Genomic DNA, 24,979 nt, shown 5'->3' on the forward strand with positions numbered 1-24,979 from the left:
GCTCTTCTACAAACAGGAGAAACATGCAGAGACTACTACAATCATCAAAAAGTTCTGTGTGGAACAACTTAGACAAAATAAACGAAAATGAGGTGCAGTGCAAACTCTGTGAGGCAAAGCTTGCGTATAACAAGTCTACAACAAGTATGCACAGTCATTTGAGAGCGAGGCACGCAGGAGGTGGCGAGGGACCGTACGGCCGGGCTCGGCGACGCGACACGTCTGCAGCGCGAGTCCCATAGCAGCTCGCCCCCGTTAATCAATTACAGCGGCTCCACCAGCAACGAGAGCAGCGCGACAACCCCTGTCTGTTGCGCGACAACTCTCTATTTTATGCAGCTCTTCTATTTTTGATNTACAGCGGCTCCACCAGCAACGAGAGCAGCGCGACAACCCCCGTCTGTTGCGCGACAACTCTCTATTTTACGCGGCTCTTCTATTTTTGATTATTCGAAAAATCGTCGAATACTTGCCATGATTTTCAAATAGTGTTTTTGCTTGCGCTACCTATCCCTAGTAACAACTCATTTCACCAATAACTGACACTGATATCGATAAATCCACTTTTCTTATTATCTAATGTTAGTGATCATCAAGTCTCCTCTGTAGTGTACTTAACATCATACTATGCATGCATACTCTTATCGTGATGGCCCACCAGCAGATGGAGACATGAAGTACAAAACTTTTCCCTGATTATAATATTCATTCATTGTGCAAATTTTAAAAAAGCATGTTGGCCGATTTCGAAAGTTCATTTTAAAGCCAATATCAGCTGATATCGATGACGTGCTGATATTATCATGCATCCCTGTCCTTTTGTATTGAATTGCCATCAAGGCATGTTTATGTTTATTTTGTCTATTTCATGTAAATCACTGAGAGCATATATTGACCTTGTGCTACATTTCTTGTGTGAAAGGAGCTATATAAGTAAAGTTTATTATCATTATTATTATTAGCATAATTATATTACTCTTACAAGATTTTCTACATTGTGGTATTACTATTTTAATTAGGCACAAAAGATGAGTACTTCCTCCACCACCATTTATATCAATGTGAAATAAATATGTTTAATTTATAGGCTGTAAGTCGGACAAAAAAATGACACTTTATTAACACTGTTATTTAACTGTTCTCTAACGATACACACACCAATAACTAGCTGCAGTCAAAGTTAATTTATTCAAGCGACAATTACTTTATTCTTAGAAGCTTTTATTTTGATTTATTTTCTTAATGTTACGACACTTCCGTCGTTACTTTGCTGCGCACTTGACGCACCTCCAGCTAGCATGCTAGCCTGCTAGCTAAGCCGTAACAGTATTTCTGTATTTCCTCAGCAGCTAACTAGCCGTGTGACCACATTACACCGAGACACACATCGACGGTACTCTAAACGTTGATGTGTGGCAATGTGTCAGTTGAAAGAAGCAGAAATAACAAAATAATTCAACAATATTGTCATTAAAACAAACAGACAAAAAAACAACGGATACGCTCTTTTTTTTAATGTCAGCACGGAGCTAACGGTAGCTAGGTTAGCCTGGGGTGCTAGTTCTGAAGCTAGCAGTGCAGTCGAAGGAGGAGAATCTGTTTTTACAGAATGACATTATGATTTTAAAAATTAAGTGCAGCATTTTCTTACCATTTTGGTGCAGGGGGGGGTCTGAAGCTGCTTGAAGAGTAATTCAAAGCTCCGGTAACGGCTCGACGCGGTCAGATACAGACGACGTTTTAACGAGGTTTGTGACTTTTAACGGTGAGATACCGACCACCGGCTGTCTGACTTTACGGTTTGTGACAGCGGGGGAGAGATTCACTGCAGCGCCAGCAGATAGAGCCGCAGAGGGGGAGAGTGAAGAGGGAGAGAGGAGGAGGAGGAGGAGGAGGAGGAGGAGGAGGAGGAGTGGAAGGTGCAAACCAAAGCTCGTCTATTGAGCAGAGGAACCACTCGANGCGCCAGCAGATAGAGCCGCAGAGGGGGAGAGTGAAGAGGGAGAGAGGAGGAGGAGGAGGAGGAGGAGTGGAAGGTGCAAACCAAAGCTCGTCTATTGAGCAGAGAAACCACTCGACTTCATAAAAACAAACACTGAATCACAAACAGCCACATCTGGTGGAATGTAGCTGTTTAGGGACTGTTCGTTACTTATGAGGGGGGAGAGGGGGTGGTGCAGAAAATATGTATTTTATTTATTGATTTATTTAAAAAAGGGACAATGTGCATTCAACATTTTAACAATTGTAAATGCATTAGCTGAAAGGCTAGTTTTCATCAGCAGTCCCTTTGCCAGCAGTAGATCTGAAGGTTATGAGGCCAGATAGAGGAGGAGGTGCTGAACCACGAGACAAGACAAATATTTTTGAACATGATGAGGTTTTTCCAGCTCAGTGGTTTTGAGTGCTTGTTTGGGGAGGCATGTCAAATACAGTTTTTAAACATTTTATCAAGCACTGACGAGGGACTTACGTTCTTTTTTAAAATTTGTAATGGCTGTATTTTGTGGGTTTTTTTTACTGCCGAGTCTTAAATTCTACATTCTTTCTTCATTCTAAAAAAATTGCCAAAATTACACCATTAATCACAGCCAGAAACTGTGAAAACAAAAATTATTGTTCGATCTTCAAACTTCTGACTGTTCTTGGACACATCTTGTGTGACAAACATCCATCTGAAAAAAAAGTAGAATCTGAGCTTAAATAAGTGATCTTTCATCAAAATCATTTTATTCTTTGTTATTCAACATTCAGCAACAGCAAGACAAGAGTGAAAAAACAAGGGCTTTTTCAACTCCAGGATTTCATCTTCAGCTTTTGACTTTAAGTCTAATAACTAATTTATGGTGGAGGGAGGGCTGTGTGTTTTGAGGGGGAAGGGGGTGCTGCAAAAAGGAGGAGGCATGTCATTTTTTTAAGCACTGCAAGGGACTTACATTTTTTTATTCTAGCCAAGACTGCATTTGCAATCATTTGGCCTGTGATTCAACAGAGCAAAGCACACTGAAATAACTACATCTTTAAAGATACCTGTGTTTGTGTTGACTACATCTAAATTCCCCTCCGCCTCCTGTCTTTGAGCTAAGCTAGGCTAAACACAGCCTGCACACATCCTGTTTTTATTTTATTTTTTGCAAAGAGTGATTTATCACCTTCAACACACACAATCTTTGGAGGAAAAATGGTTCAGCACATCCAGTTTTCCCCTCACTATCTGATGGGGGAAACATCATAGATCACTGACAACAACAAACATAAATAGTCATGTTTTTATCACAACACAATCCTGTTTTTTACATAAATAAATGCTCAGGAAATCTTTCTGTTTAGTAGCACAACAGAGTGTACTTACCCTAAATTTAAAGACATACATCACGGCCACAGTGTGCACATTCTTTTGGATGTGATGCACAATAAACGGTCTCTTATATTACACCTACATTATAGTCTATATTCATTTGGCATGTAAAATTATATCATGAGAGGGGATTATTTGATATACAGGAGAGTGCTGGGCAGTGGCGTTGTTCGGACTGGGCATCTGAGGTTTCAGCCCTGAATGTTTCATGAACAGCCCCAGATCTAAATAAGCTGTATATATATTTTAAATGAATAAATAAGGATAGGCTCTGGATCTGATAAAATGTCATTTCGTTCATGCATTAAAGCCCTCAAAATAATAAATCATTGATCAGAAACAAAAGTTTTGGGTCCTCTCTGTCATTCAAGCAGAATGTTTGATTGTGCGCAAGAGAGAGAAGCACACCAGTGATCACTTTAATGTTGCAGCAGGTAAAGGTGGAGCTCATTTTAAATGCTTTATAAACTGCCGGCTGGTTTAATCTATACGTATGCATCATCATTTATTAGTTGATTGTATTTTGTATTAATAATCTAAGTCTTCAAAGTCACTAAAGCATCCATATATCACTTAAAGTGTGTAACCATCAGATGGCTCAAACAAGAAGCTCCCACATACAATACATGGATCCAGGAAGTCTGGGACCTCGATCAGATGGAACAAATCACACACTCATTAAGACTACAAAAATCCACCTTTATTAAATGATGCAGTCCTGTCGTGGCTTTAATAATACAATGAGGTTTATCATCCAGCGGGGCTCTGCTAAACTCTAACTTTTATATTCCCCCCATGTGCACATCACATTACATGTTATAGTCTGTAGAACCAATTTTGCACCTGTACTTTATCTGTGTGATTAGAATGTGTTTTCAATCATTTTTTTAATCTTTTTTTTCAGTTTTTTATTTCTAATAAATGGGTTTGGTTATATGCACATTGGAGTGGATGTCTGTGCTGTTTTATTCTTATGTCCAAGTAATTTTTCAATATAATGTGTGCAAATATTATATACAGCTGGAAAAAAGGAAAGGTATACACTGTGTTGCTGTTGATGAAAACTTAAAATTAAATTCTAAGAAAAACGTAACTAAAGCAGACAAATGTAGTGGAGTTATATGTACAATGGTGTCTTTCAAAAACATGGGAAGAAGGCAATGAGCAACGAAAGAGGAAATGACCCAAAAAAATGAGCAAGAAATTAGTAAAAGAGAGAAAATTAAAAACAAAACAATTATTAAAAAAATGAATAAAAACAAATATAAGAACCAACAAATAAACAAACAAGGAAATGACCTGGAAAAGGAGCTTAGAAATTATAATTCTGTAACATAATTTTAAATATATAATAATGATAATTATAAAAAATAGTTTTACCCTGGCTGTTTAAAAATAATTTTCAAAATCTATTAATTTTTTCTACTTTATGGAACATTTCTCACCAAGTTGCTTGTCGCCTTTTTCCCCACACTTTTGACAGAAACTGCACCAATTAGCTTAGGGGCCAAAGGTTTAAATACTTGAGAAAGGTGTTTCACAGGGTTAATGCATGAGTCAGAATCATCTAATGAGTTCATATCATCGATGATGCTCGAAGTCGAGTATGATGGTCCTCCCTGGGTGTCCTTGTTGTGGGTCTTCAGATGGCTGAAGAGGCCAATTCTGGAGCCACAAACCTTCTTGCAGTGTGGGCAGGGATGTTGGGTGCTGGCGGTGGGATGTGTGGGGGCCCGATTGGTGGAGAGCCTCTCCTTCCTTTGCTGCTGCTTGATTCTGGCAGCCTGTTGGAGATGATCTTCATGGAAAGTGACACCTTAATGCAGGCAGTTTCTCCATGCAGGTCTTTGACTGGCAGTAGCTTCCCAGTTTGAGCTGATGTTGAATTTTTTGAGACTGGTTCTGATGGTGTCCTTGTAGCGCTTTTTCTGGCCTCCAGGTGCATGGTGACCGGTGCAGAGTTCAGAGTAGAGGACTTGTTTTGGAAAGCGGGTATCAGGCATCTGTATTACGTGGCCTGTCCATCTGAGTTGGTGCTTTGTGATGGTGGTGGTGATACTGTCTCCTGTAAGATGCTGGTGTCTCATCTTCTCAGCTCACATGCAGGATTTTTCGTAGACATCTCTGATGGTAGGACTCAAGGGTTCTTAAATGCCTACTATAAGTGGTCCATGCCTCTGCACCATAGAGGAGTATTGGTAGTATGACTGCTTTGTACACAAGCAGCTTGGTCTTGGCGAGTAGGTCAGGATTTTCAAAGACCCTTTTGCGAAGCTTTGAAAAAGCGCCACTGGCACAGCAGATTCTGTGGTTTATTTCGCAGTCAATGTCCGCCTTAGACGAGAGGTGGCTTCCCAGATAAGGGAAGTGGTCAACATTCTCAAGGCGTCCATTGTCAATTGTTATTGTTGGCGGGGATACAGTGGTGTCTGGTGGGGGTTGGTGGAGGACCTCGGTCTTCTTGATGTTCATGGTGAGAGCAAGAAGCCGGTAGGCCCTTGTGAAAGCATTGAGGGTGGCCTGAAGATCTTCCTCTGTATGGGCTACAACAGCACAGTCATCTGCATATTGTAGCTCCATGATGGAAGTATGGATGACCTTAGATTTGGCTTTGAATCTGTTTAGGTTGAATAGTTTACCATCTGTTCTGTAGATTATCTGGACACCACTGGGTGCACTGTTTCCAACAAAATGGAGGATGGCGGCTATGAAAACTGTGAACAGGGTGGGGGCAATGATACAGCCTTGCTTGACACCAGTTTCCACCTGAAAGGGTTCAGTCTCGCTGCCATGGCTGAGGACAGCAGCTGACATGTTGTCATGGAAGAGTCTCAGGACCCTGATGTACTTTTCTGGACATCCAAATTTGGATAAGATTGTCCAGAGGGCCTGACATACAGTCGCAGGGGACAGTTTCATACTTTAATACTACATTTTACTGATTATATTGAGGGAACAGTTCCAACGCAGGACCTTTACTTATAGCAGAGTGTTTTTGCTGTGTGGTTTTAGTGCTGTTCCTCAAGTTAAGGGTCTGAATACGTCCTCCACCACTGATACATTAAAATATTCATGATTATAATAACTGCAAATGTGACTGTACAGTGCTATTGGTTCATTATACTGTTTTATTCACAAAGACACTTTATACTCCTTCAGTTCAACACGTAACAAAACAGCAAGGTTCAGGCATTGAGACATCTCAACAGAAAACAAACAAACAGATCATATTTGGCAAAATAAATCCAGCCATGCACTTCAGGAGGAAACTGAGAAAAGAAAAAGCTGTGGCGGCACAAACGTAACACAAAGTGAAGCACTTGAAGCCGTCGAAAAGCACCGTGTCCCAAAATAAAAGCAAAACTGTCCTCTTCTCAGCAGAGAGACGGAGGTGTCTGACGGCTTTAAGGATCAGTCTGGTGACACTTTTCTTACTGTCAACAAATCCCATGAAAAGACCAACTCACTGTCGTTTACTTTGACTCAATCCGACATATGTCAAATGTGGATTAGTCTCGCTCACCAGACCTTTCTCAAGAAAAGAAAGGTCTGGCTGGGCCGACTCTCACTTTAAGATTGGAGAAAAAAACGCCCCGGCTGCTTGTATTTCTTTCAACCAATCACAATCGTTCTGGGCGGTGCCACAGCAATGGTGCGCTTGCAAAAATATTGCCGGGGGGAAACAGGTTTTGGTGTAACACGCCCACAAAAATATCGCCTACAGGACGCGAACCATGGCAGAAAAATGGCTACATCCCCGCAAGATCAAACACCGCAAAAGTTAGTAAAGGACGTGTTGAAAACTGCTACACAACTGAAGGTGGTAGGGTGGGACTTCAGCGGGTGGCTCGTTCCGCTCAATGAGAGGCTGATCTATGCAGCGAACTTCCGCCCACTCAGACTAAATGTGGATTAATCCGCAGCTGAAAATAGTCCCCAACAGATGTACTACTTCCTCCTGTTTGTGTGATAAAAACTACAGTAAGCACCTGTTTTGGGAAATTCTCAAGTCTTCAGGTGGAACCAATGGGCTCAGAGCTGAGAGCCACAGACAGGAAGTCAGACAATATTGAGAAACGGACTAACGGGGCCCCCAGGAAGTGCGCCGGGCTTTGAAAGACAGATGTTTAACTGCAGACACATTCCTTTTGTAGCGTACATGCCCACCATTAGTACAAGACAAACCCACCACTCGACACTGTGGAAACAAACATGAGGCCGAACGTGGCAATACTCCACATTATAATTGATAATACACGAAAACGGGGTTTACTTTATAAGTAACAAGATGTAGCCTTCCCATTACCCTTAACCTACCTCTCTTTTAACCAACTACTTCACAGCTAGCTAATCGCTAACTTAGCATTTTCATCAGGGCTCTGCCTCCAGGTCAACAGGCGAAGGGGGCTGATCGTGGACACTGATATGTAGGTTAAGATGGGCGAGTCATGCAGGTGCTCCAGCTGCAATGTACCTACTTGCTTTAAAACCAATTTTCATAGTGGCCAAACAGCGGTACTGCACTTTCCATACTTTTCCCCATAGACTTACATTGTAAAAGACACATCTGTAAATCAGTGGATGCATTTCTTAGAGCATCACAACGCCCATGAAACAACTTGTTCCACTATTGATTTAATCAGTCTGATAACATTCCCAAAGTATAACAGGGCCACAAGATCAAACTATTTTATCTCCAGTCAAGTTAGCAGAGCACTAAACAGGAAGTCAGCCGGTTGGCCAGCAGGAGTTGGCGGTTGTTGGCGTCTGTAAGTCTCTAGTGCACCTGCTCTATGGGCCCATGATGCCGTAGCAGCACCAATCACCCAGGTAATTTGATACCACGGAAACAGAGCTTTTTTGGCTTCATGTGCCACTGAGCAACTTCCATAGCAATGAACAGGGACCCTCCTCCAACGTTGTATCCAGGTCTCTTTACACATTCACGGGACTAACGTGTTGGTTTTTGTTTTTCAATGGGATTTGCTGACATTTAGAGTAACACCAGCCTTATCCTTTAGAGGAGGAATCCACCATCATCCACTCACACTGTCACGTCTCATTTTGTCTTCAAGGTTTGTTTCATTGCTACAGAAATGCACTTTTTTTACAACCTGACTCAACATTTGTGTTTCCTCTTCTTGACAGAGTTCCAACATGGCAGCTCTCACTGTGTCTGAAATTGGCCAGTTATAAACAGGAAGAAGAAGAAACATTCCTTTAGGGACTGTTCGTTATTTATGAGGGGGGAGGAGTGGAGCAAAAAAGGGGGCGGGATGTCAAATAATATTTCAAGCAGTGGGAGGGACCTATGGTTTTATTTATGGCTTAGGGGAGGAGCACACAAGTTTAAATGGTTGTATTTTGTATTTATTTTACGGCAGATTTATAAAGAAAACATGCAGGTGGGATGGGACATAGATATAGGAACATAGATGCCTCATTGGCTGCTGAATCATATGTCAACAGCACCGCCATATTGGCGAGGTCAGACTTGCCTGTAAAAAAATGCAAGCAAACAGGAGCTGCGGTTCTTCCTGATTAAAAACACCCTATAATGTTTATTTTTCTTAACCAACTGCAATAAGTGGTTTTTATGTTATATTTATATGTATTCAGTTCATGTAATCCTAACATGATCCCAACCTTTCCTGGTTGGAAAAAAAAAAACATCATAATTTTTTTTATTTGATTTTTTTAATCAAGAAAAACCACAGCTGCCATGGTCACTTGCATTGGTATAATACAGGCGTACTTGGCATCGTCAATATGGCGTGGCCACTGACATATCACTGCAATGGTCTGACGCAGTCAATGCAGCGTCTACGTATAAATGACTGTGAGTTAGGAAGGCATGTTTTCTATACAAATTACCAAAATTACACCATTGATGACAGCCAGAAACGGTAAAAAACAAAAATTATTGTTGGATTTGTAAAATTTCTGACTGCCCTTGAACACATCACGTGCAACAAATGCTTCTGTCTTAAATAAAACGTGACCAAATCTGATCTTAAAATAGTGATATTGCTTCAGAATCACTTTATTCCACATCTCATTTAAAATTCAGCCACAAATAAACCATTTGCACAAACTAACCAGCATGACGAGGGTGAAAACAAAGGCTATTTTAAATCTAATAACTAATTTATAGTGGACGGAGGGTCATGGATTTCCACCAGTCACTCAGGGAGGCGCAAGGAAAAATATGTGTAGCTTTGGGGAGGGTCCAAATAAAGGAAGTCACACCTCAGCCACCTGCCTCCTCTGATAAATAGAGAACAGTCCCTTATTGTGACCTGTTTGTTTAAAAGTGTTTTGGGTGGATTTTTCACGTTAAATAACACAATACATAACACATAAGAAAAGTCAGAACTATCACAGCGATAAACACGCTCTCACATATCGTCTCTCCTCTCTCACAGACACATCCACACAGCTATTAATAAATAAGATAAAATACTTCTTCCACCCACAGGTGTCTTCCGTCCTGCTAACACCACGCTAGCTGCTGCGCTCAGTCCCGAGGGGGGTATTGCTCACACACATCTGAAGGCTTCAGGCTTGACTCAACCTTAAAGGAACAGTTGGAACATTCTGGGGGGATGTTGTTTTTTGTTTTCTCCGGAGTGTGATGAGAAGATTGATGTGAATTTCTGTGCTTCCACCACAGAGAGAGGTCCTGTATTTAGCCTAGCTTAGCACAAAGACTGGGAGCAGGGGGAAACTGTTAGCCTAGCCCCATTAAAAGTGGGCAAATACACTTTCCAAAGGATTTCTGGGAAAATTCACAAAGCACATGTTGTGGCCGCTGATAGCACACATGCCAATGATGTTACAGCACAAACACACTACTAAAGTTTACAGCAGAGTGTAATCAACTGTGACAAACAGTATTTGTGATTTAATATCTCAGTCTGTCAGTGCGCTTCAGTTCCCACCATCTCTCTGAAGACACCAATAATTTCACTGTAACTGTGTGTGGCTGTGAGGACTGATCTTTAAGACTTGGACTGTTTTTGCAGTGAGGTTCATTTGCATAGGAGAGGACCAGTTTTGATCAAATGTATGCATATTACCCAATTTAAATATATGCAAACAGCACAGGAGCACTGAGATGGTGTTTGCTTGGCAGTGCAGTTTGGGGTGCATTTCATCCTTTGCAGGTGCTCTGAGAATTACATGGTTTCTCCTGCGGCAGCAAAAGCTGCACAATCCTTGTGTAATTCCGCCCCTCAGTCTGATTTAAGTGCTGTATCATGTTTATTGAGCAGGTGCAGAAATAGGTGACATTGGAGCTGCTGTATTTGTTGGCTGACAACCGCTGGCGGCAGTGACTGAACGCAGCATCTCTAAAGTCCATCGTGGTTGTTGCCAGGTTTGAGCTCTGGCTTTGCATTTGATGGAAAGAGTATTTGTCTCTTTTGATCGAGCCAGACTGGCAGGTTCCCCTAACCCCGACTGTAACCGCAGCACTCTGATCTGAGCTTAAAATATTGATATTTCACCAAAATCACTTTGTTCTACGTGTCTCGTTTAAAGTTTGGCTAAAGATAAATCATGTGCACAAACTAACCAGCGACAAGAGTGAAAAACTGAGGCTTGAGTCAACTCCAGGATTTTGTCGATGCCTTTAACATCAAAAGGTAAGTTTTAAAAATCTAATAGGAGGAGTGAGGGTCATGGATTCAGCCAGGGAGGCTCGAGGAAAAATATTTGTAGCTTCAAGAAAGGGTTTTAAAAAACCCCCAAACAAAACAAAGTCACACCCCAGCCACCCCCCTCCTTTGACAAATAAAGAACAGTCCCTAACTGGTTTACAATTGTTTGGCTTGTGATTCCTTAAATTTTCCTGTAAATGGCCCACAGTCAAAAAAGTTTGGCCAGCCCTGCTCTGAAGGAGTTTTATAACATGTCTGTTCTCCTGAAAAGCACTTTGCCTGTGAACAAAAGACCAACCTGTGTTTGTGTTGACTAAGTCTAAGTTCCCCGCTGCCTCCTGTCTTTGAGCTAAGCTTCGCTAAACACATCCTGGATCTCTGTACTGGAGTCACTCAGATGGTGTGTATGTAAATCTTCTCATCTGAATCCAACAAGCTGATTTCATTAAGTGTCCGATTGTCCCTTAAACTCTGCACACTCCTGTTTTAAAGCTTCACTCCGCGACTTTCTATGTGGAACTTTTCTTGGTGTTTGATCATTGAAAGAAGTCCACCTACACACTGAGTGACGGACTGAAACATAAACCCCTTTTCCACTAACATTAGCGTGTCTGCGCAGGTTATTTAAACACGGGAAAATGAGCTAAAAATAGGCGATAGACTTCTTTCCTATTGCCAGATGACCACCGCTGTGTACACGGCTCTGCAGCAGAGGAGTATGCCTGTCTGTGTGTGTAGGGTTTATTGTGTGTGTGTCGTGTTTAACGTCACTGACAGGCTGGAAACAGGTTAACAAACAGTTGGAAGCAGCATGGAGGCCAGTGAAAACTTAATGGTTGTTACTTTTTTGCATATATATATCCCTTATTTATACAGTCTGTCTTTCAAACTTGATGCAGACAAATTTGGATTGATGTTTGAAAGCTGCTTGGCCAGAGATGGACGGCATTGTGTGGTGACCTGTCATTGCATCTCACTGGTTAAGGGGCTATAAAATTAGCGTGTTCACCCGGGTGTTGTGTTCCCATCACTGCCGATAAATACCTGCGACTACTACTGAGTAATTTGACCCAGCTGTGAAACCTTTCCCATTACATTAAAAAGATGTTAGCGGGTGTTAGTGGATTTTTTTGTGCAGTGGAAAAGGGGCTTTAGATACAGATACAGTTGGTGAGCGCTCCCCTCAGAGGTTAACTGCTCTTCCAAGCTTCAGATCGTTCCCCTGTTCTGTCCCTTTAGTTCCCTTTGATATAAAACATCTTAAACCAGCCGAGCTGTGTGCAGTTAACTTACATCACTGTACAGGATTTCTGAATACTAGCTAATGCTTTTCAAACTTTTCCCCTCTGCTGGCGTGTGAAGCTGCCAAGAAGCACCACTGCAGAGTGCAGCTTTAAAACAAAACCCCTTTAAGGACCAGCACAGCTAACAGCTACTTTCTTTCCTCTCTGTGATAAAACAAATACCAGACCCTCGCTGACGTGACGCACGCCTCTAAGATAAGGCTGTCCTTTTATTGTGATGCTGATGTTCAAAGTCCCGGTACAACTGTATCCTCTGCTTGGTATTTGGTGTGGGGGCGGTGGGAGGACGAGCGGACTCAGTTGAAGGCCTCCTTGTTGATCCACATGAGGGTCCGCGTCTCGTTGGGCTTGCACTCGTACTCGATGCTGCTGAATTTGTTGCCGAACTGGCAGTGCTCCCTCTTGTAGTAATTGTAGTATTTCGCCTGCCAGACCGTCTCAAACGTCCCCGCTTTGTTGAACTGGACAGGAGGAGAGATCATCGTCACCAACACTGCTGCAAAAATCACCCATCTGATATGTGATAAAAGGTCTCTGTGACACTGTTGTCTCACCTCCATGCTGACTTGGACAGGTTGCCGGTCTCCGCTCTTGGTGTGCGGGACGCCCTCGGTGTCGTACTGGCCGTGGTAAACCACCGACTCCTCGTCCCTGGACTGCTGCTCCAGAGGGAAGATGATGCCTCCGATGTTCATGTTGCTGTGAGGAGGAGAAAGAGGAGCAAGTAGTTTGATTCTGCACTGAGAGCTTTAAAGTGACACCTGCATGCACCTGCAGGTCAGGTGGATCTGAGAGCTGATATTCTCAAAGGCCTCTCTGAGAATGACTGTGTCTTGGACTGTACGTTTGGTCGAAAGGTCTGCCAAATAAATAAATGTCATCTTAATATAATGACCTTCTTGCTGGTAACCATGAGTCTCTTTCACAGGTAATTCCCAGTAAATTACTGGGATAACCTTTCAGGCACTGCATGCACTATATTCATGAAAATTCCCGTCTGGCACCTTTTCTAAATGCCTTGAGAATAGATGAGGCAGGGACAGTCCAGCAGATGGCGGTAATGCAACATTTTTACATGCAAACAGTGATAAAACTCAGCAGAAGAAGAAAAGGATGGGGCAAGGCCGGATATAAGACGTCTCATAATTTTCAACATGGCAAATAAGGAGCTGTTAATGTCCAGTGGCAATGTTCTTATAATATGTTTAATATTTAACAAGTTTGTGAGAAAACGGTGGCGTCAATGCTAATTGCAAATGTATGATAACACCAGCTGGATCCCAAGATGGCGCCTATTTATTCAAATGGAGTTGCTACGTCAAAAAAGTTTCTAGCTTTCTAGCGTCCACTGAGTATGTGCAGTAGTGTTTCTTACGCTGGCGCCACCTGCAAGTTCCCACCTGGCTCATAGACTTTACATCGTGATGACGTCACAGATGTGTGTTTTTTTTAATGGCTTTTCTTGGTTTAAGGAAAGTTTTACAAATATAAAACCGCCATGGATCAAAAACTCATAATAGAAAGAGGCATAACTCAGCTTGTTTGCAGTTGGAGGCGTCCTGTCAACAGTTTAACAGACGTCTCTTTTATAATGGTGCTCTACGGCGAAAATGCTTTTTGGGTTCCAGGGGATTTTTTGTTGCAATACCGTGAGTGGCCACTGGAAACAATTGGCAGCAAGGCTGAGCAGTGTTCCTGGAGGCCTGATGCTAAGCCGTAAATATCTCACAGATTCAAATACGCCATCATCGTAGTCTTGTGATTGGTTTGCTCGCTCTACATGAAAGCGTCTTTCGTACATGCTGCAATAGTGCTGCAGGGGTGACGTTTTCTTGTAGGCCGATATGGAGGTTAGCGTCGCCCTGGTTCCCTTGGATTATAGATTATTCAGAAAATACGCTCTGCGGCAAACAAACATTTATGATTCACAGAAAATACGCTCTGCGGCAAACAAACATTTATGATTCACATGTTTTGTTCAGCAAGATAATCTTCACCACTGAACACCACTTTTATGATTTAAAAAAAATTTTTTTTGATGAAATTTCACCATTTTAAGCTCAAATTTCGTTATGTTTTTTTCCTAACAGAAGCCTTCGTCACTCATGTTGTGTCCAAGGACCGTCGGAAATCTTAAAAGCCAATGCTAATTTCTGTTTTTACACTTCCTGGCTCTGATAAATGGTGTAATTTTGGTGATTGCTAAAGAAAACACGACGGGTTTGGAAGGTTTTCTTCAAAGATCAGTAGTAAAATAAATATAAAATTCATCTATTCGAACGTCTATGCTCCCTTAGCCAAAATAAAAAGCATAAGTCGCTCCCCAAATATTATTTCACATGCCTCTCCTTTTTGCACCACCCCTCCCCCTCTCCTCACAAGTAAGGAACAGTCCCTTGACACCTTCCTCTGCACAGGTGGATCCCTCCCTGCGTGTCACTGAGGCTGTGTGTGATCAGGTGGACCCCGCCCTGCTCACTTCACTTCACCTTATCCAACAGCAGCAGAGCCCACACGAGCTGTTGGTCCATCAGCAGAGACACGACGCCTCCTGACGTCACCAGCGATGAAAAAAACATCACACATGATGATTTATTCAGGCGGATATCAGATGCTGCTGCAGGCCTGCAGGAGGAGGCCACGGAGCCACAGACACGCGCCACTGTTACTGCTTTAATTTAGTTTTATATACTAATACAAACGCTAATTATGGCGGTGCATCTCATGCTTACAGATGTGTGACCTTTGTTTTATTATAGGGAACGAATGAAATAAGAGAACACGCATGCTCTGTGTGCTCCTGCTGCAGATACACCCAGTATCTGACCATATAATAAAGACAACAGTAACAATACTGATATAATCTGTTTCTTCTTACGTGGCCTCGACGTTTCCAGGCTTCAGCATCACCTCGATCTTGTATTTGGAGCCTGTGAGCAGTTTGATGGTCCTGCTCTGTCCAAACCGGGTCCCGTCCACCTTGAAGAACACGGGCCCCTCATTGGGCTGGATCCGCAGGGAGATGGAGATGTTGATGATCGGAGGGACGTCGTCCATTATCCCGGATCCTTCGGTCAGTTTTCGGTCCCGTGTTGAGGGAGAGGACGGCGGATGATGCGGTGATGCTGAGGAGGGACCACGGTCAAGCTGGGGAGCACACGGCTTCCGGTTACGTCTTTCAAAATAAAAGTGTGAGGGCCGAAGTCTGGGCTGCAACGAACCGATCATGGTCTAGATTAATCGACTGTGGTTGAAAATGGCAATATCAATATGCCGAAAGACGATTTCAAATTGTTTCTTCTGTCAAACCAGTAGTCAATAAATCAAATTAATCTTACTATTAAGGGACTGTTCGTTACTTATGAGGGGGAGGGGTGGGGCAAAAAGTGGGGGGCATATCAAATAATTTCTCAAGCACTGGGGAGCGACTTATATTTTTTATTTCGTCTTAAGAGAGGGGCGAACACATTGAAATGGTTATATTTTGTGTTTAATTTACTGCAGATTTTTATATTTTACATTCAGAAACAGAAAGTATTGTTGGATTTTCAAATTTGCGATGGTTCTTGGACACATTTGTGACGAATGCTTCCCATAACCAAATCTGAGCCAGTCTGCGACACCAGGAATCAGCACACCCTGACTTCCACCCCTGCGGGTAGTGGCCCCACAGCCAGAGAGGTCAAGTAATTCAGGGTCTTGTTCAAGAGTGAGGGTAGAATGGAGCGTGAGATGGATCAGCAGTTTGGTGCAGCATGTGCAGTGATGCAGGTGCTGTGTCAGACCATTGTGGTGAAGAGGGAGCTGAGCCAGAAGGCGAAGCTTTTGATTTACTGGTCCATCTGCGTCCCAACCCTCACCTATGGTCATGAGCTCTGGGTAGTGACTGAAAAAATGAGGTCGTGGATACAAGCAGGTGAAATGAGTTTCCTCAGTGGGGTGTCTGGGCTGAGCCTTAGAGATAGGGGGAGGAGCTCAGACATCTGGAGGGAGCTCAGAGTAGAGCTGCTGCTCCTTTGTGTCAAAAGGGGTCAGTTGAGATGGTTCAACATCTGATCAGGATCCTCCTGGGCGCCTCCTGTTAGAGGTGTTCTGGGCACGTCCCACTGGTAGGAGGCCCCGGGGCAGACCCAGAACACACTGGAGGGATTACATACCTCATCTGGTCTGGGAACACCTTGGGGTCCCCCAGCAGGAGTTGGAAAGTGTTGCTGGGGAGAGGGACGTCTGGGGTGCTTTGCTTGGCCTGCTGCCTCCGCGACCCGGCCCTGGATAAACAGATGAAAGTGGATGGATGGATGGATGGATGGAGCGTTGATAAAGAAAAAGAAATTTAACAATTTAAGTAATCCGCATGCACAAGAGTGAAAAAACGCGGCTTTTTCAACTCCAGAATTTTGTCTTCAACCTTTAACATCACAGAGTGATATTTAAAAATCTAATAACTAATTTATGGTGGTGGGAGGGTCATGTATTTCCTGCCAGTCGCTCGAGGAAGCTCAAGGAAAAATATTGTCACTTCGGGAGGATCAAAAAAAAAAAAAAAAAAAAAAGTCATCACACCCACCTCCTCCTCTGATAAGTAGAGAACAGACCCTTACTATTTTTTTTTCTTTTATTGTTTTTTATGACAAACAAAAGCCACAAATTTTCATATTTGAGATCATCATATATGAACATTTGTTTCTTTCTTTTCTGTTTGGCATTTTGCTTTAAAAAATGATATAATGTTTGACTGACAGCCCAAATAGGTGTCAGCTGTATCATTTTTGCTTCATTGTTCACAGAGTACAGCTGCAATGATTGGCTGATTAATTTAAGTTGAATTTAAATATTTAATCAGAAACTATTTTATGGTTCAAAATTATCAAATGTTCAAATTTTTGTCTCTTATAAATTATAGTGAAATTAATAATTTAGTATTAGCCTGAAACTTGTGCTGGGCTTTTTTCAGTTTTCTGATATTTCATAGACCAAATTATCAATGAGTTACTTCAACATACGAGCCAGCATAAGAGATGATTAAAAATATATATTCGCAGCAGCCCTCCTGATGAATAATTAAGAACATTTACTCAAGATATGACAGTGTAAATGTACAAAATGTAGGCCTATGTAAGTAAGTGCTTCACAGGGATACCATTATATTCAAGTATCATATTGTCTTTTGTTTCCTGCACTTTTCTAAAGCAAATATTAAACTTTTCACTTTCAACATTTGACAGCTGAATACGTTTCTTTTGCATATTAAAATGTATGTTCAAATCATGATAAATGTATAATTTCTTTTAAGTTCTCTTTTGTCCTTCTTCCTTTAATAACTAACATGAAAAACCCAAATATTGTGAAATATTTTGTTTCACCAACTCTTCCTGTTCCTGAAGTACTGTGGAGTTCATGCTGCAGACTTAGTTTTGATCAACAGTTAATTTTTTAAGAGAGATTTTTGCAGCTGAAACATGACACTGAGACTTCAGCTGATTAGTAATCATGAGTTTCTGAATTAGATATGTGCGTTTTTACAGATACAGAAAAACTCAAATATGTTATTATAAAATATTAAGCAGGCTTTGTTTTAACGTTATTGTTGTGTTGAGCTCTGTGGCTTTGCACTTACCAGTGTACAGACACGTGTAGGTTGTGAAACTGTATGTAGCCAGGGTGGACACAATAAGAGAAACACCTTATGATGTAATGCAATACAATACTCCAGTGTATCAACAAAGGTGTCGACAAAAACTGCTTCACAACAATGTAATTTATTACATTTTTACAGTAAAAGCAATGAAACAGTTTAATTGTAACAACTAATGTCAATGTTTCATTTCTCCATGATTTTTCTTAAAAAAAAAAAAAGCAATTTAAAAAATTATGTACAATTGTTTTTTTATATATAATCATATGAAACACAAAAGTATAAAATATATATTAGAGTTAAAAATCAGGCACGCAGTAGTGCCAGAGGTGCTTTGAATAAAAATCCTACATGTGGTATTGATCATCTGTCGAGCTCGGCCTGCAGGATCTCTCCCCAGGTCTCAGCGTCCAGCGGCGTCATCCTCCTGCCGCTCAGCTCCTCTGCTGATCTCACGTGGCTGTAGCGACCTCTCAGCCAGTCTCTCTTCAGACAGCTGCGAGTGTAGTTCTTCACCAGAGTGACCTGCGGAGAGGAGACGGGATGCTGTCAGAGGACGAGGGTCAGAGAAGCTTCAACCTCCTCTCAGTCAAGACTCAACCCAGTCGCCTGAAAAAATGTTGGCAGTGTATGTTTGAGCAGTTCACGGCTACGATACATTTGTATGTTATTACGTAGAAAACTTTACATTTCAACAACACTTAACATGTGGTTATATTTGAGCACAAAATCAACTTGGATATGGTTAGGAAAAGATCATGTTTTGGCTTACAGTACCCAGTTTTGGGGTACCCAGCAATGTCTCTGTAAAAAACAATGGCTTTTCATCTCATCATTCCCGCTGACAGGTTGCTACAAAACACCCATGTTTAAAGGTGAAACAGTGAGACACAGCAAGGACACGCTAAATAGCAATCAGTTTTATTGTTTGTTGGTCTCAAACAGTGGTCTGCAGCTTCTCACCTCATGCATCACCTCAGAAATGTTGACACGAAACGTGCAAACGTAACGTAGTCGTGGTTTGCAGAAACGTACAAAGCCAACATTTTCTTCTGGAGACTGGGAGACAAGGTGATATTTTATGGGGATATTTTTTTCTTTATAGGATACAAATTCAAAATAATAGGAGTTTGTTCATCAGTTAAAGCCTACAGCCTCCTCTGATGTTTTCTACTTGACCTCTGAAATATTCTCAAGGTCTCTGTTGGGTCTGAAGATCATTGTACACTGTGTGATAAATGTGGCGATATCTCTGGTCGTGGCTCTAAAACGGTGGTCCTACATCACAAAGTGAGAAGGGTTTGAGGATGGCCGTTGACACGATCAAAGACTCAACCCAACTTAACTTTATTGATGAAGCACATTTAAAAACAACTCATGTTGACCACGGTGCTGTATGAAAGGGATAAAATGTTAAAAACTCACATGAGAGGCAACATAACACACACTTAGAGACACAACACACACAGGCAGCATCAGGGGGACTCCAATGCTAAAGAATAAAAGTAGGTTTTTCAGCTGAAGCCTCAGTGTCTCTGTGCAGTTTACTGTCCGACACCTGACAGTGTGATGCTGAAATCCACTGTACTCACAACGGTGAAAAAAAAGACTTCCAACACAGAAAAGTGCAATGAAACATCATTCAAGCTGAAATTCAAAATCAGAAACTTGGGCAAGATCCATCTTATCTGGTTTCGCCAACACAAGCTCATCTGACTTCAACAGCAAACATGGCGGCATCCACAGTAAACCGAGCAGGGTGACCTTTACATCAGATCTTACTTTATGCAGTGTTTTATGTAGAGTTTGTGTGTGAAACATGTGAAATATGCTTTTCTACAGCTTTGTGCTCCTGGCTGTGATGGGTCACACTTTGATGCTCAGCACTCGTTATACATTTCACAATTTTGAGCTGCTATTAGAACGAGCAAAGACGAGACAGGTTACTTATTTTACACGCCGTTTCTTTTCACTAATGGTGCTGTGGTCTTCAGTAGATGGTTGTGAAGCTCAGAAAAGTAGCCATAAAAAACACCAGTTTGCTGCGGGCGTCCATGTTTTCCTGAGGAGATGCACTGGGATGCATTTAGATCGGACACTGGGAACACAAACTCAAAATTATCAACTCCCAACTTCCATGGATTGCAGCATAACGTGGAACAAAACATATTTTGTCCCTCTGTGATGTCACATCTCTTGCCTGGGTCCAGACCTTTGAATCCGACCACTCCAGTGAGTTTGAGTTCACTGATTCATCTGGCGTGAAACGGCCTGTATCGTTTAAGATAAAAAACGACCAATGAGCACTGCGAGAGGGCTCCATCAGCCAATCAGTGTCACAGGGGGAACTAACATTGTTGTCATGTTGTCAAGCTCTTGTCAAGTGGTGTACCAGAGTAAACGAGGAGTAACAACAAAATGGCGAGCTCCTTAAAGGAGACAGTCGCTGCTATCTAGGCTGTTCTACATCAATACATACTCGGCATGTCCTCTAAATATCACTCTACATCATAGTTTGTATTTACTTCGCTCCACTTCACTCTTAAGACCCCAGCAAAACAGGTATGTTGGCATGACTACGCATCAGTGAGGATTTAAAATGACGACAGATTCAGGTGGATACGTTGGTTTCTAGTGACTGATTATGGAAAATTGAATTCCCATCCCCAGTGGAAATCAATTAGAGTGGACGCAATGTCAGACTGAAGACAGAAACAGAGTGTAATGAGTAGACAGTTCTGTCTGATATCAGGCAAGTCACATGTTCACAACTGCCTCCAGTTTAAATCTTTGCTTTAGCGAGACGTTTTTAGCATCAAACTTTATTTCCATGGCAGTACGCAGTCGCTCTGATGACAGGTTGTTGGCAGCTGTGTTCATATTTTCTGATTGTTCTTCTGACTCTGTTAAATTTGTCTGCTGATTTCTGACAGCGGGACTGAAGTTCCTCTCATCACTCTTGGTGACATTTTTGTGAATGAAACCTTCCCACAAACAGAACACAACAGGCAGTGTTGTCGAGCTAATTTGGGGCATTGATTACGCAGTTGGTTTATTAACAACAAAACAACAATTAGTTTATTTACAGGATAGACTGATGTATAAAGAGATTTCAGCCTGTTGGCTTTAAATGGAGGGACTCTGAATCGCCTGTTGGAGCGCAGAAGTTGGTATTTATTATTTAGTTATTATCATTTTGGACATATTCATAAGTCACCTCATGAGTTCATTTTAAATGTAATGTTAAAGTGAAAGCTGGCACTAAGAGCCGAAATGAAAACACCTGGTTTGAGTTCATTTTGACTTTTAGTGTCTGAATTTGTGCACAAATTAATTTTCCTGCCGACCCACCTTCCAGGACAGACCGTCCCTCCTGTCGCTGTCGACCTCCCTCTGACAGACAGCTCTGACCAGCAGACACTGCCTCCTCCACACCTGGTCGCTCTCCTTGATGATGTGGTGCCACAGCTTGCAGGTCAGCGAGGCGCTGCACAGACTCTCGGCGTCCAGCTCGCCAAAAATCTTCACGCTCATTTCTGTCGGCAGCGTCTCGGCAAAGTTTTGAGGGGTGGTGGTGTCGCATGTGGATATCAGGGAGGGTCCTCTTTTGGAGAGGAGGAACACAGGCGAGGTCCTCGTGGAGTCATGCTGCATAATAGCTCAGAGTCCAACAGGGTGAAACAGCCTGGGGAAAAAACAGATGGATCAAGTATTTCAGAATCTGACGTCACTGATTAAATTATGATTTACACTACGTTATATTTACATTAGCTTTGGATCTTATGGGCAATGTGAAGACATAAGGAGGGAAGGACCTGTTAAACTGTTTGTGTTGGAGGAGATAGAGGAAGACTACTGTATTTTGCTGAGCAGCCATCTTCAGCAATATAAAAATATTTTGATTTAAATTTTCTGCAGCGCTTATGTTAGATTTTATTCTATATGTTTGTCTACCACAGAGGCCCCTCGCCTCAATTGCAAAGATTTACTTACATGTATTTTCTGCTCAGTTACACACACAGACAACTGTCAAAAACCTGCTCATTGCCCAGTAATATACACAGACATTAACCCTCAGGATATTTAGGTTTGACTGACAGGCACATGTGGCTGTTGTCCATCACCAACTGACTCTACAAAGTGGGAAGGAGTGCAAATAATGAAGTGCAGTTGCAAATAACCAATAACAGTTATCAATATGTTATAAAAAATGGTGCCAATGCCAGACATGTCAACAGGATAACAGTAGTTTCACGAATATAGAAGTAATGTGCAATTCATTAACGATAAGGATCACCAAAGGACTGGACAAATGAAAAGGTTATTAACAGGTTATTATGTATTAAGTTACTTTACGTCCCAAACATAGATTTGCAGGCTGAAGGATGACAAACACAGAAAAACATGTTCATTACAAAACACCGAATAACAGCACACAGTTTATATTAACATTCTCCATTTCCCTGTTGGGCTTGTGGGTGAACAAAAGCTTCAATTTTCTTGAATCAAATCTTATTGTGAGAAAATCAGATGCAGCTCAGAGTCACGTTCAGCCGCATGAGTCTCGTGTCCGCCCCGGCTAGCAGGAACACGGTTAGCTAGCTTAATGTTAGCTCACAGCGACCGAGACCCCTCCAGACTGTCGCAGTTTACAGGATAAATACTTTTATTTTTTACCGTAGAGCGTTGCTATGTGATGGCTGCCGACATATTCAAGTACAAGACGAGTCATTTAATCGACGTGTGTCGGTTAAATGAGAGTTTCTTACCGGCTGTGTGGTCGCTCCGTGCTGCTCTGACAGCTGACTGTTTAAGTTTAAATGTCTCAACGGTTGTTTACACACACACAGACACGTCACTGTGTTTTCCATCGAGTGCGCATGCGTCAAAAAGGCCACGCCCGTGAATCGCAAACGCCTGACGACACATTCGCCGAATCCCATCCTAAAAGTTTAGAATTTAAAATACTCTTGGTTATTTGCGAATAATATAGGCATATGAAATTAATCTCAAAGCGGATTATGGATAAGTGAATATCATTCTTTAATTCGGCATACACATTATATACATGGCGTGACTTTAATTGATCAAAATTCCAACTTAAATTGGTTCACATATCTCGCCACATACATCTTTTTTTTGAGAACATGCCAAATAAAGGCTAGTCAAATAAACTGTTTATTTAATCTAACTTGTTAAAATAAATGTACTTCCTTTGGCCAAACAAAATAGCAAATGTGTGCAAAAACGCTGCTTAATTTAAAATTCAAACTCAAATTTTAGGAAATAGTCAAATCGTGCAAATAAGCTTCCCGCAATATTTGTATTTCTGTTTTCTATTTTCCTTTCTTACCTAATATCTAGCTATAAAAACACATAATACGACGAGCACAAAGGGACCGAAACAAGAAGTGTGAACCAAATAAAAAAGTTGACATTTTAATGAACTAAGGTCATGCACTGTGTGTTGCATGTATGCCGAATACAGGATTGATGTCTATTTTATTCAATTTAACCACACTTTATTTAGGAGCACCACACGTCAGCTGCATGGAGTTGCCAGGGCGGTGTGAACGAAGTCAAAAAGTTTAAATTTTGATAACTAAAGTCACGCAATGTATGTTATAAGTATGCCGAATTATAGAGTGACACCTACTGAATTATAGATTATTTTTAGATGTATTTTTTAATCACAAATAATTTGTAAATAAGACATTTTAAATGGAAGAAATTCAGGATGGAATAAGGGGGACGTGTTCAGGCATGCTTTCAATAACATCGCCACACCTCTACTGCGCATGCTCCCTCCACATCCCGGAAGTTTTGAATCCCGTAGCTGAGAGTTGTGAGTGGTGTCCGTGCTCTATGGTTGGATTTAAGAGTTGGGAGACAAAAACTATCCAGTTTACCTCCACAGCAGGTAGGCAGCAGTACAGGTGTACCACTGCAGCGCATTACGTGGCTCAGACGGAGCATCTGAATGAAACATTAAGTCAGAGAAGCTCTTTGATTCCTGATTTAATTCTCCTAATAACTTTCAAAATCCTCTGAACTAAGTGGTAAAGGCTTGTTTTAATGTGTGTTTACTTCCTCCAGTGAACCGGGCTGAAGCTCTCTCCTCTCCCGCCCGCTGAGCAGATGTCCGGTTTCGACCTCGTCCCGGTGGACGGCGGGGATCCCGTCCACCTGCCGCCCGGGGAGACGGTGCTGGGCAGGGGGCCGTTACTGGGAGTGAGTCCTCCTGTGGCTTTGTTTCAGTTTACTTTACTCTTATACCAGCATTACTATTAACAGTGCACATTAACAAGCATTGCTGTGGTGGGATGTAACTATTTACTCAAGTACAAAGTGCAACTATGGGGTACTTGAGTATTTTATTTATATGGTATTTGATGCAGAACAACCCCTGCTCCACCCAGCTTGGTCCTGGCAAGGTGCTGGAAACACCAATAAGTCCAGACTGGTAGAAAGGATTTCTCCACACTTACATCTATTTTTTATGGCATTTAAAACTTCTACCCCACTGAACCTCAGATGCAGGGGTGTTTGTAGGGTTTGAGGACACAGGGGACTTAGCCCGGACCTCTGAAGGGGGGTCCTTGGGGCTCCTCCCTGTGAATTTTTTTTTATTGAACACGCTTTATGTTGATGCTTTTTTCTTTTATGTGGCACCTTATGGGTCGTTCACATGTCGTGTTTTAAACTGCCTGGAAAACTGGAGGTCGGGCTTTGGGTGCTACTCTTGTGCCAGCTTCCAGGGGCATGGAGGCAGGTTGTGTCTGAGGTTGCTAAGCGACCATAACTAGCACCATATCACAGCCTATTTACCAGAAATCCTGAGTGCAGAGCTGGGGCCTGTTTCACAAAAGTAGGATTCAGACATCCAGGATAAATGACTGAGCTGGGTTCAACGAATCCAAAACAAGAGCGTCCAGGCTTAATGGGCTGCACAAAGACCAAGCCAGGATGAGCAGACACGGATTCATCAAGCCAGGTGAAACCAATCCTGGATCAGTGCGCG

The 24,979-nt window shown here is 42.0% G+C and overlaps 4 protein-coding genes across 5 annotated transcripts in view; 1 reads left to right on the forward strand and 3 right to left on the reverse strand.

Annotated features, from left to right (window-relative positions):
* Positions 1-1,881, reverse strand: part of ppp3r1b (protein phosphatase 3 (formerly 2B), regulatory s1ubunit B, alpha isoform, b) — a 44,294-nt gene extending 42,413 nt beyond the window's left edge. Inside the window, exon 1 of the mRNA XM_050043826.1 lies at positions 1,652-1,881. Coding sequence (XP_049899783.1) covers positions 1,652-1,654 — 3 coding nt within the window. The 5' untranslated portion in view covers positions 1,655-1,881. The remainder of the gene's footprint in view (positions 1-1,651) is intronic.
* A 10,702-nt stretch (positions 1,882-12,583) lies between these two features.
* On the reverse strand, positions 12,584-15,576 carry cnrip1a (cannabinoid receptor interacting protein 1a). Its single transcript, XM_050043819.1, has 3 exons — positions 15,202-15,576; positions 12,878-13,022; positions 12,584-12,784 (listed from the first exon to the last, which is right to left on the reverse strand). Exons 1-3 carry the CDS (start codon positions 15,549-15,551, stop codon positions 12,620-12,622), a joined length of 660 nt encoding a protein of 219 aa, XP_049899776.1. The 5' UTR covers positions 15,552-15,576; the 3' UTR covers positions 12,584-12,619.
* Positions 15,577-18,070: 2,494 nt separating this feature from the next.
* LOC126389874 (F-box only protein 48) lies at positions 18,071-22,820 on the reverse strand. The gene is made up of 3 exons (XM_050043829.1): positions 22,728-22,820; positions 21,310-21,643; positions 18,071-18,483 (listed from the first exon to the last, which is right to left on the reverse strand). Exons 2-3 carry the CDS (start codon positions 21,610-21,612, stop codon positions 18,322-18,324), a joined length of 465 nt encoding a protein of 154 aa, XP_049899786.1. The 5' UTR covers positions 21,613-21,643; positions 22,728-22,820; the 3' UTR covers positions 18,071-18,321.
* Positions 22,821-23,761: 941 nt separating this feature from the next.
* Positions 23,762-24,979, forward strand: part of aplf (aprataxin and PNKP like factor) — a 28,875-nt gene continuing 27,657 nt past the window's right edge. For both annotated transcript variants that reach the window (XM_050043780.1, XM_050043781.1), the window contains exons 1-2: positions 23,762-23,878; positions 24,055-24,189. In XM_050043780.1, the coding sequence (XP_049899737.1) occupies positions 24,097-24,189 (93 nt within the window). In that variant the 5' untranslated portion in view covers positions 23,762-23,878; positions 24,055-24,096. The remainder of the gene's footprint in view (positions 23,879-24,054; positions 24,190-24,979) is intronic.

This window comes from Epinephelus moara, chromosome 5 (assembly GCF_006386435.1).
Source record: "Epinephelus moara isolate mb chromosome 5, YSFRI_EMoa_1.0, whole genome shotgun sequence".
Taxonomy (NCBI): domain Eukaryota; kingdom Metazoa; phylum Chordata; class Actinopteri; order Perciformes; family Serranidae; genus Epinephelus; species Epinephelus moara.